The 12945-nt window shown below is 33.8% G+C and overlaps 1 protein-coding gene across 2 annotated transcripts in view; it reads right to left on the bottom strand.

Annotated features, from left to right (window-relative positions):
* Window positions 1-12945, bottom strand: part of ADAMTS6 (ADAM metallopeptidase with thrombospondin type 1 motif 6) — a 334536-nt gene that overhangs the window by 60975 nt on the left and 260616 nt on the right. For both annotated transcript variants that reach the window (XM_003827427.5, XM_063604436.1), the window contains exons 16-20: window positions 11807-11940; window positions 10644-10767; window positions 10040-10120; window positions 1022-1185; window positions 492-630 (exon numbers count right to left, since the gene is read on the bottom strand). In XM_003827427.5, the coding sequence (XP_003827475.2) occupies window positions 492-630; window positions 1022-1185; window positions 10040-10120; window positions 10644-10767; window positions 11807-11940 (642 nt within the window). The remainder of the gene's footprint in view (window positions 1-491; window positions 631-1021; window positions 1186-10039; window positions 10121-10643; window positions 10768-11806; window positions 11941-12945) is intronic.

The raw sequence follows: 12945 nt of genomic DNA, 5'->3' as shown, positions 1-12945 counted from the left end.
TCCCAGTATACAGCCCCTTAACTTTGATGGCAGGAGAAGGGAGTTTGAATAGGATTGTGGCAAACACACAGGCACACAAACACACACAACAAGCACACAGCCGTACATTCTCATCTCCCATTACAAGAAGTTGCATCTGTGATGTCTGATTCTTGCTCATTTTCTTTTTTAAAACTTTTGATGTTCTTTACCAAGAATGTGTTCACGAAAGGCAAACAGCCCACCTTCAAGATAGTCTTGGGAGAAGCACCAGCAGAGACACTCATTGTGCCAAGATGTATTTTACCAACAAATCTGCACAAATTACATGAGGTTGAAAACAAATGGAATATAATATAATTAAAGCAAAGTTTCTTTTGCTAAATTACAGCTTGAAGCAAACCTGCAAGAAATGTTTCCAATTAGCTTTTTTAACAAACACAAAGCATAGCTCAGAATGTGTTTTGTTCTCCATCTTGCCCTCTGGGTGGGCTGCCTAGTGGGCATCTTACCTCCAGCACAAGTAGCTGAGCATTCTGACCAAGGCTGATGATTCCATGTAAAGCCAACTTCATTATCTCCACTGCCAGTTCGAATGATGGGAACATTGAACTTATACCTAATTCCCAAATTCTGTTCTTGAAGCAGAACCTGCCATTGAAAACAACTGGTGAAGACAATTAAAATACAATGAGCCTTCATTCAGATATTTATTATTCCTTTTGAAGAAGAAAATGTCAAAACAAGTCTTACAGGAAACTTAATATAAAACACATGCATTTATATCAAATTTTCTCCTCCCATTTTCATGGGTATTTTGGAGCCATTGCTTTCATCTGTCTTGTTTGGTTATAAAAATACTATTCAAGCAAGAGCACTATGGCCTTAACTCTGCACAGCTCTAACACCCTTGGGTAAATCATTTTATCTTTATTTACCTTAATTTCATCACCTGTAAAGCAGAGATAATAAAACCTGCCCCTTCCTACCTCACAAGGGGGAATTAAAAACAGAAGAAATACAATGGCAAAGACGCATTTACCATGACGATGAGATTTTCTGAGGTAGGACCTAGAGCTTCCAAGGATTCTGGTTCATCAGTTGGTCTCTTGTAATGAAAAGCTGTCCCAGCGACATCAAATTTCCTAGGCCAGTCAATAGTCCAGGCACCATTAATATAGTAATCATCTCCTTCAGATTTTAAAGCTAGAAAACAAATCACAATTCACCTAAAAATGTGAAATTTCATTTACCAAAGTGTCACTGATTAATTACTGCAATGAAGTATACAATGAATACCAATTTCCATTTAGAGATGTGACTCTTGACCATATTCTTAAGTACAAATTAAAATGGTATTTTTCATGTGAATGGTAAGAAGATATTACTTAAGTATTTATAATGTCACTAATAGAAAGCAACGAAAGGTTAACCTGGAGGAATAAACATGTGGAAGTAACAAGGAAAATTATGAGAAAAGGGATAACTAGGGATGAGACTTAACATGAAGGTGGGGAGCAGGCTTTCCTTTCCAAATACTGAAATAGTAATTAAATGGATATGGGGTGGGGACAACCTGTTGCACTTGGACACAGACTGATCGACAGAACACGAATCAAAGAGATTTAAGAAATAGACCCAAGTTCATATGGGAATTCTGTTTATGATAAAGGAAGTATCTTAAATTAGTAAAGGAAAGAACAAGAAATGGGGCTAAGGCAAAAGACTATTCTATTGGCAAAAAAATGCTGAATTTATATTTCTTTCTTTATATAAGAATAAATGCCACAATTCGCACATATCCAAAAGAATTGAAAACAGGTACTCAAACAAATACATGGACACACATATTCATAGTAGCACTATTTCCAGTAGCACCAAATCAAAACAACACAAATGTTCATCAGTGGATGAATAAATAAACAAATTGTGGTATTATAATGTAACAGAATGTTATGCAGCCATAACAAGTAATGAAGTATTGATAACAAGCTATAATGTGATGAAACTCAAAAACATTAAATGGAAGAGACCAGACAGGAAAGATCACATATAGTATGCTTCCATCTATATAAAATGTCCAGAGTAGGTAAAAAGCCACAGAGACAGAAAGCAGATGGGTAGTTGCCAGGGGATGGGGAATGGGGAGAATGGGGATTCACCTGCTTAATGGATATGGGTTTTTTTCTGGGGTGATGTAAATGTTTGGAATGTTCTAAACACCACTTAATTGTTCACTTCAAATGGTTAATTTTATGTAATGTTAATTTCACCTCAATAAAAACAAAGTTAAAAAAAGAGAAAGGATAAATGCCAGATGGGTAAATATTTAAATATAAAAATAGTTAAATCTTAAAATGTCAGGAGAAAATATAAAAGAACTTTTTTTCTCATAATATTGTGTTATGAAAAGTTTCTAAGCATGACAAAAAACTCAGAAAAAATATTGATAGATAAACATGCATACTTCAAAAAAATCTCTTACAAGAAATACACACACACACACACACACACACACACACACACACACAGTTTAAAAGCACATGTAGCTGAAAAAGTATTTTTAGTACTACCGTACAAAAACTCCTATAAACAAACAGGAAATAAATAAACATGTCAGTTTAATATTTTGTTAGTATGCTAGCTGACTGCAAAAACTTTGATTCGTCAGACCTGATAAACAAGTAGCCCAAAAGGACTAAAGGGCCATGGTGCAGAGTCTCTGACTCCCTAGACCTCCAGCTCTTGTCCTTCATACTACAGACCATTGTCATCTCCCGACCCCCATTTGCCTGGCAAAAATATTTGTAGTTTCTTAACTTCAGATATGTTTTGAAGATTCATTTAATTGCCAAAAAATAAATCTAATTAACCTTTTGAGATAGGAACAAGCAAATAGAAGAAATACCTGGCCTTGAACTTTTTGTGTACTTAAAATTTTTTATTTTCAACTCTCACTTGCAGTGGTTTTCTGTCTAGTTTAAAACATTTGGTTTTATGAGGACATCTGAGACTGTCATATATGAAATAGTAAAAATAAAGATAAAAACAACTATGTGGCTTTAAATTCTCCTTCAGTTTGAGCTCTCACTTCCTTTTTTTTTTTTTTTTTTTTTTTACGACTACTAAATGAAGGAATTTTAACACCTCTTAGCTGCTAGGAATATATAACTAATGGTGCCATAATGTAGCTCAGAAAAACACCAACCATTTAAGAGGCATTAAGGAAGAATGACTAAAGGAAGACGAAGTGCATTATGAAAAGAGAATTACCAAAGGGGGAAAAAGCTGAGGCTAGAAATCTTTTTGTTTTGAGTATTATTGATGGAGAAAATAATTCAAAATTATGGTGTAAAAATAAAGGAGTCTTCTTAAATAAAAGAAGAGCCTGATGATACTGGTATTCTGCCTGAAGACACACTCTGGATGTACCCTTATTTTTAAAAGCTTTAAGAGAAATGGAATGATATTTTAACTAAAATAAAAACTCATTTAGGTCTCACTAAGGGTTTCTGGAGAGACTAAAACTATCTCAAAGGATTAAACATCAAATAAATAGAACTTCTCCTCACTTTCATGCTGAAATAACTGGTATTAGACTTGCCCTCCCATTGTAAATAATCAGAAAACTCATAAAATATATGAATCAGCTTTTCTCATGCATTGAACAGGACTGTGCAGAGACCATGATCTCCACAACTTTCTGCTTGGAGACACTTTCTTTAGGTGGAGAACCCAAGCAGAACACAGTGGTCTCTCCAAGTGAAGAAGAGAGATCAGAAACTGGGAAGGCTGACATAGCTGGAATATGCAGGACCAGAGAACAAGAGAGGACGGAGGAAATCTGTTGCTGAATATTGATCTGCATATGTATAGGATAAAATTACATAAAGCCAGGCAAAAAATCTATTATGGAGCTGTAACTAGAACTACTGCATTTCAATCACCAGGCCATTCAGTAGAGACCCAAGAAGAATCATGCTTTTGCAGGAGGGCTGAGCAAGCTCTAGAATAAAGAATATTCTGGATTTACCCAAACAAAGCTCAAAAGCAAACATCAAAAGGATCAAGCAGATCTACAAGTTACTTGACACCCTTTAAAAAAATAAATCAAAACCCAGGCTCTCAACAAAGAAACATTCACAATGTACAACATCCAATGAGAAATTACTACCAATGTGGAAAAGGAGGAGAATGTGATTCAAACAGGAAAAAGGCAAAGCCAAAGAAACAGACCCAGAAATAACAAAAATTATGGAATTAGCAGAAAATAATTTTCAAGTAGCTATTATAAATATATGCAAGAACTTTAAAGGAAAACATAAATATAATGAGAAGAAACATGATGACATTACATGTATATACACACATATTTATAACAGATGGAAGCTGAGATCTATACAAAGAAAGGAAGTATGCCAGATAATGGTAAATATGTGGGTAAATACAAAATAATTTTGCTTGTCTTAAAATTTTTTAAAAAGATAATTGGCTCTTTGAAGCAAAAATAATAACCATATATTGTGGGATTTATAACATATGAAGAAGTAGAAAGTATTAAAAAAACAGCACAAAGAATGGAATGGGACAATGGAGGTAAACTGTTGTAAGGGTCTTACATTATACATAAAATGGTGCAATATTATTTGGCAATGTATTATGATAAATTAAAAACGCATTTTGTAAATGATAAAGCAACCACTAATTAAACAGAGCAAAGAAGTATAGCTAATAAGCTATTTATTAGAGATTAAGTGGAATACAATAAAACCCATGGTTATTCTAAAAGAAGGCATGAAAGGAGAATTAAACGGAAAAAAAACACACAGGACAAACAGAAAAACAGCAAGATGGTAGGCTTAAACCCAACGATATTGATAATTACATTAAATATAAATGATCTAAACAAGAAGTCACCAAACTTATGACCCACCTCCTGTGTTAGTAGATAAAGTTCTATTGGAACACAGTCACACCCATTTATTTATTACCTATGTCTGCTTTCACACTACAATGGTAGAAGTGAATAGTTGTAACACAGACTGTCAGATTTACTGTCTGACCCTTAACAGCGATAGTTGCCGACCCCCAACCCCCCCACCAAACTAAAGATTAGAATTTTAAAATGCAATGATTGTTAGACATTATAAGAAATCAAGATTAAACTACATGTGTTCTACAAGAAACAGATTTTAAAGACAGACGTACCTACATATGAAAAGTGAATAGATAGAAAAAGATTTACCATGCAAACACTGATCAGAAGACAGCTGGGGTAGCTAGATTAGTATCAGATAAAACAGACTTTGGATCAAAGAATATTTTTAAGAGATGGGTATCTCACTATGTTGCCCAGGCTGATCTAAAACTCCTAAGCTGAATGATTCTCCTGCCTCTGCCTCCCGAGTGGTTGGAATTACAGGCATGTGCCACCATGCCAGACTGGTCATAGAATATTATCAGGAATACAGAGGAACATTTGAAAATCATAAAATGCTCAATATATCAAGAAGATGTAACAATCATAAATGTCTATACACCTAAAACATAGTTTCAAAATAAATGAAGCAAAAATCTTACAAACTATTGGGTTGGTGCAAAAGTAATCGCGGCTTTTGCCATTAATAAGAACAGTAAACAAATCCACAATTCTAATGGGAGATATCAACATAATTCTTTCAGTAATTCTTCAACAAGAAGGCAGCAAATAAGAATATAAAAAATGTGAAAAAACTATCCAACCAAAGGATAGTTGTGTCCTTCAATTTCATGAACATTAATGGAATACTAACCCAAAAATAGCAGAATATGCATTCTTCTCAAGTGCACATGTGCTAGACTATAAAACAACCTTAACAAAAAAACTAAAATCATGTAAGGTGTGTTTTCTGTCCAAAATAGAATTAAACTAGAAATCAGTATCAGAAAAGTATTTGTGAAACACCAAAATATTTGGAAATTAAATAATACCTTCTAAGTCATGAGTCACAAGATAAATAAGGAAATATTTAAAACTTCATAAGGAAAATACAATGTATCATATGTCTGACAAAATTTATAGTAAAAAAATGCTTGTTTTATAGCAGAAAAAAGATTTTTAATCAGTAATTTAAGTTTGTATCTTGAGAAGCTAGAAAAAATAAGAACAAATTAAAACAAAGTGAATAGAAAAAAAGAAACAAACTGAAGAGTGGGAATCAGCTGGGTGCGGTGGCTCACACCTGTAATCCCAGCACTTTGGGAGGCCAAGGGGGGAGTGCAACATGAGGTCAGGAGATCGAGACCATCCTGGCTAACATAGTGAAACCCCGTTTCTACTAAAATTACAAAAAAATTAGCCGGGCGTCAACGCGGGTGCCTGTAGTCCCAGCTACTCGGGAGGCTGAGGCAGGAGAATGGCGTGAACCTGGGAGGCGGTGCTTGCAGTGAGCCGAGATTGCGCCACTGCACTCCAGCCTGGGCAACAGAGCGAGACTCCGTCTCAAAAAAAAAAGAAGAGTGGGAATCAATGTAATGCAAAATAGACAAACAATAGAGAAAATCATTTAAACCGTAAGCTTGTTCTTTAAAAAGATCAATACAATTAATAAAGCCCTCATTAGGATTATCAAGGTAAAGAGACAAATTTTCAGTACGGAAAATGAAAAGAAGAGCCATTGTTACAGATCCTACAGATATTAAAAAGATAATAAGAAAATATTATGCACAATTTTATGCCAATAAATTTGAAAACTTTGTTATAAAAATGGAATTTTTCATTAAAAACTTTCCACAAAGACAACTCCATTCTAGATAGCTTCACAGTTGAATTGTATCAAGCATTAAGAAACAATTCTCTCCAGACTTCCAGAAAACAGAGGAGAAAGGAACACTTCTAAAGCCATTTCATGAAGCCAGGTTTAACCTGATACAAAAACCAGCAAAGAAATCACAAGAAAGACTCTAGAAAAATATCTTTCATGAACATAGGTCCAAATATTCTTAATAAAATATTAGCAAATCAATTCCAGCAATATATAAGAGTAATAATAGATCATGAAAAAGTGGTTTACATCCCAAGAATACTACAAGGATTTTACATTTGAAAATCAATCAATGTATTTACTATATTAACAGGGAAAGGGAGGGCAAAACCCCACCTAATCATGTCAATAGATTCAGACATCTTCAATACCCATTCATGACTAAAACTCTAATAAAAACTAGAAATAGAAGGGAACATCCTCAAACTGACAAAGGTCATTACATAAATCTTCTAGCTAACATTATATTTAATGGTTAAAAACAACAACAAGAAGGAATGATTTGCCCTTATGATTGGTTGAAAACAAAAGGCTGCCTAGTCTCCTCATTTATTCAACATTGTACTAAAGGTCATGAACTCTATTATAAGGCAAGAAAAAAGAAATAAAGGGCATAAAGATTGGAAAGATAGAAGTAAAAGTGCCTTTGTTCAAGGACGACATGATAATCTATAGAGAAAATCCAAATGAATTTACAAAACAACTGTTAGAAGTAATATGTGAGTGAACCAGGTCTCAGGACATGAGGGCAATATAAAAAGAAATAAACTATATTATTACATAACAACAAAAAACTGGAAATTAAATTAAAATACAATAGTATTTACAATAGCACCAAAAAGCATGATTAGATTTAACAGAACATGTGTGCAAGACCTATATACTGAAAATGAAACATTGGTGAAAAAATTTTAAAAAGACCTAAATAAATGTAGAGGTAAATCTTTTCATGTATTAGAAAACTCAGTATTTTTAAGATGTCAATTCTCCACAAATTAACCTATAGATTCCATATACTCTCTTTCTGTATAAAAAGATTTGTCTCAATTGACAAGTTCATGCTAATATGTATATAGAAATATAAAGGACCTAGAAAAGCAAAAATAATGTTGAAAAAGAACACATTCAGGGACTAATGCTTCTGGATTTCAAGACCCGCTGGGAAGCTCGATTACTCAATACAGTGTGGTGTTGGTTTAAGGACAGAAACCTAGATCAATGGGTGAGAACAGAAATAGACTCATCCATGTATGCTTAATTGATCTCTCACAAATGTGTCAGGGTAATTCAATGGAAGAAGTGATAGTCTTTTCAACAAGTAGTGTTAGAGCAATTGAATATTCATATGAAAAAATGGAACATCAACCCTTACGTTATACCTTATATAAAAATTAACTTAAAATTGACTGTATGTGTTTTTTTATTTTATTTTTGAATTTCATGCATCTTACATTTCTTATCATAGTTTTAAGTCTTAAGTCATTACTCTAAGTGTTAAATCAAAGGATAGGGTGTTATTCAAGTAAATAAATAATTGTTCTTCCCCAAATAGATTTGCCTGGTTGTCTCTCCCCCTCATAGGTATCAGTCGTAGTATGCACAATACACGTCTTTAATGACTGTATTTTGTATTTGTATTTTACATTTAATAAATATATTTTATATTTTGTAGACCATATATTTAAACATAAAAATAAAGACTATAACTTCTTACATACTGAAAACTATCTTTGCAATATTGCAGGAGGTAAAATTTCTAAGATAGGACATGAAAGCACAAACCATTAAAAAATTAATAAATTGAATTTCATCAAAATTAAAAGACACTTCAAAAAATGAAGACACAAGCAGAAACTAGGAGAAAATATCCATAAAATATATCTGACAAAGACTTATATCCAGAATATATAAAGAACTCATAACTCAAAAAAAGGAAAAAAAAATTTTAAATGGGTAAAATATTTGTGTAGACACTTCACTAAAAAAAAATCCATATGGATAAAATTAAAAAGACTGACAATACCAAGTATTGACAAGGATGTAGAGCAGCTGGAACTCTTCTATATTACTGATAGAAATATAAAATAATACATCCATTTTGGGAAATATTTTCATACTTTCTTTTTTTTCCAGCTTTGTTGAGGTATAACTCACAAATAAAATATTAAGTTTAAGGTGTACAATCTGATGATTCGATATACATAAACATTGTGAAATGAATACCACAATCAAGCTAATTTACATATCCATAACTTCCTACAGTTGCCTTTTTTGTATGTGGTGACAATAAGATCTATTCTCTTAACAAATTTCAAGTATACAATACATTTTATTAACTAAAGTATATTAGATATGCAGAACTTATTCCTCTGATAACTGAAAGTTTGTACTATTTGACCAACATCTTCCCATTCCACCTCCTCCCTGCCCCCTGGTAAATACCCTTACACTCTCTGTTTGACTTTTTTAGAATCCACGTATAAATGAGATCATGCAGTATTTGCCTTTCTGTGTCTGGCTTATTTAGCTTAGCATGATGTTCTCCAGGTTCATCCATATTGTTGCAAATGAATAGTTTCCTTGTTTTTTTAAGGCTGAATAATATTCTATTGCATACAGATAAAATAAGTTTTTTAATCCATTCATCTGTTGACAGATATTTATGTTGTTTCCATATCTTAGCTATTGTGAATAATGCTGCAATGATCATGTGAGTGTAGATATCTCTTTGAGATAGTGATTTTTTTTTTTTTTGAGACGGAGTCTCGCTCAGTCCCCCAGGCTGGAGTGCAGTGGCAGGATCTCCACTCACTGCAAGCTCCGCCTCCTGGGTTCATGTCATTTTCCTGCCTCAGCCTCCCGAGTAGCTGGGACTACAGGCACCCACCAGCACACCCAGCTAATTTTTCTGTATTTTTATTAGAGATGGGGTTTCACTGTGTTAGCCAAGATGGTCTCGATCTCCTGACCTCGTGATCCACCCGCCTCTGCCTCCCAAAGTGCTGGGATTACAGGTGTGAGCCACAGCGCCTGGCCCGATTTTTTAAATATATAAAATAACCCGGTGAAGAGTAAGCTATAAATTCTAATTTTTCTCTTTAGCATTGTATATGTGTTCCTATAAAACTTAGAGCTTACTTCATTTTAGCATGAAAGTGATCTACCTCAAAGCAGCATGCCTTTTCCTTCATGATACTGTGCTACTTTTCCTCATTTACTTTTAAAATCCAGCAAACTAGCATACCAGTCTAACATACCAATATAGTTCTTTGACATGGCAACTTCTCTGACTTCAATGTGAACAGAGCCTCTTGGTATCTGCACCACTTCCATGTAGCCTGGAACACAGAAGATAGCCAGTATTAAGCAGCCTTGGTCAGGAAATGAGTATTTGGTAACCATTCAATAGTAATAGTTTCCTTATTATTCCATTCTTTCTTTGACTTTGCATTTTATGAATTATGAAATATGGGCAAATTACCCTTTGGGTTCATGAATACATTTTAGAGAAACAGTATTTAACAGTCTTTTTCTCTAAAATTATCTCAAGGTATTTTAAAAGCCTCAACACGAATAATGGTTCCTTTTCTTCCTCAGCACATGCCCCTCATATCAATCCTCTGTGAGAATGTACACCTTAAAGAAACATGGCTAAATGAAGTTAAGTAGAGAGAGAGAATATTTCCTTAAAATATTTTACATGAAGCCACATTTAACACTAAAACGACTGAAAGCAATTTGGGGAAGAAAACATTGTCTGCCTAAATAAAGAAATCTGAAAAACAGGGGGAGGCGAAACAAGGGTTTTGGCTCCTCCAAGTACACCAGAGGTGTGAGGAAGAGTTCTCTCTACATACTCACCTCCCCTGGGCAGTGAATCATTGAAGAACCCTTCAATGGCATCACATGTGCTTCCGTCCCCTCCACAGACTCGACATCTATCTTCCCTAGCATCAGATCCCAAAATATTATCACAGCCTACGTGCTGAGAACAGAGAGAAATATTCAGTGTGTCAAGAGAGAAATTCTTGGAATCATAACTAATGAAATACATATAACTTATTTATTCGCTTGTTTTTCCAGTAAAGAAAAGAAAAATAAGGTAATCCGTGAATAAAAACCATACTTGGGTCTTTGTTATTTGAAAAACTTGAATACTACCACAAAAATAACTTTTTCTTCAAGAAAATAAACTACCCCTTGCCCACAGATACATAAACACACACAAATATCATACACAAACTGAATCATCAGATATATTTGCAGACAAGTAGCCAGAAGGATAGAAACTTTTCCAAGAAATTATGAGACTAAGTAAAATGGTGCTTTTTATCTTGTCTTTCTCAGTTTGAAGCACTTAATTTGTCCTTCTCTTTAAAGTAAAACAAAACCAGACAAGTAAAAAAATTTATGAAAATAGTGGTTTTTGTGGCTTTTCTTATTATGTTACAATCATACACAGGTCTAAGAAAATAGCATGGATTTGCTCCTACAATTCCCAACTAGTCTGACTAATTCCCTAAAGTAAATGCTTTAATAAGATAAAGACTAATTCCACAATGAAAACCATTGTAAATGCTTCAAAAGGAGATAAAGTAGGAGGAGCACGGCTGTTTCACACTTTGAGGAAAATTTATGCTATGAAATGTATCAAATAATCTTCCAAAAAGAACATATGGTAGGCATATGAATAAGAGCTGAATCCTCATTTTCTCTCTTTTTCTATCATCTTGTTTGTAAACAGAACAGAAGAATAATGGAAATTAAAATCCAAAATATTTTCATACTTCTGGCAATCACTGTAAAAATAACTAGAATACCAGAATAAAGTACATTTGTATGGTGCTTGAATATGAATGGGTCATTTTACCTTTACATATTTTATTACTTTTAATGGAAATTGAATTTCTCTAAAATGTGGCCCCCTTTTTTAAAAAAAATTAAACATAGTATTAAATAGGAGTTAATGAGAAAAAGGTAAAAGTCTCAAAAACCCCAACAGAAAGGAGTAAAATCTGAGCAACCTTGCATTCTCCATTGATGCAGATATCCAGTGAATCCGCATTGCACTGGGTCCCATCGATCACCGCAGGAGCACGTTCAGTGTAGAAATTATAACCTTCAGCCAAGCAGTTTAATGCACAAGGTTTTACCCCACCTGGACAAATACAGTAGAAGAGAAATAAGTGGAGTGGTTGTCCTAATGAACAGTGATTCAGTATTATCCATGGCAAATTTATAATTCACGTGGACATCATTCCCTGCTTATATGCCTGATTGTGTAGGTTTCTTTCCTCCTTTTCTAAAATTTCACCTTTATTTTAATTGGTTGTGCAACTTAAAGGGGGACTTGCTCAGCAGTTTTCAGGTTTAAAAATTTCAGGTATTTCCATTTATTTATAACATAATTATATATTTATAATGTATTTTATATTTCTATATTCCATTATATATTTACAATTTAGGTAAAAAGGGATCATAGTGAAGGTAATTGAATGTTTTAAAAAAAAATGAAAGAAAAACAATTTTTTTTTGAGATGGAGTCTTGCTCTGTCACCCAGGCTGGAGTTCAATGGCGCCATGTCAGCTCACTGCAACCTCTGCCTCCTGGGTTCAAGAGATTCTCCTGCTTCAGCCTCCTGAGTAGCTGGGATTACAGGCACCTGCCACTATGCCCATCTAATTTTTGTATTTTTAGTAGAGACAGGGTTTCACCATGTTAGTCAGGCTGGCCTTGAACTCCTGACCTCAGGTGATCCACCTGCTTTGGCCTCCCAAAGTGCTGGGATTACAGGCATGAGCCACCGTGCCTGGCCAAGAAAAACAATTTTTTTTAAAAAACCTAAGAAAATAAAATAACCTTGTCTAACAAACAGAAGTTTCTGCTACATATGTTACTGAAGCTGATACAAAAACTCTGCCACATCAAGCAAGGATATGGTAGTTATAAAATAAAACTAAATTTGTACCTGCCTTAAGCATATCATAGTCTGTGAACTTGGCTTTAGCATGGATATAAATTTTTATGAGATTAGCAAATCAAAACTAAAATTAATTATAGCTTTAAATTTGATTAATTCTTATGAAATTAGTCAAGGATAAATATAAAATATAGTATTATATTTGAATAATTAAAACACTAATTTTGTTTGTGAATAAATAC

The sequence above is a fragment of the Pan paniscus genome, chromosome 4, assembly GCF_029289425.2.
Source record: "Pan paniscus chromosome 4, NHGRI_mPanPan1-v2.0_pri, whole genome shotgun sequence".
Classification (NCBI taxonomy): domain Eukaryota; kingdom Metazoa; phylum Chordata; class Mammalia; order Primates; family Hominidae; genus Pan; species Pan paniscus.
The sequence above is the reverse complement of the archived record's forward strand: the minus strand, read 5'-3'. Positions and strand labels throughout refer to the sequence as shown.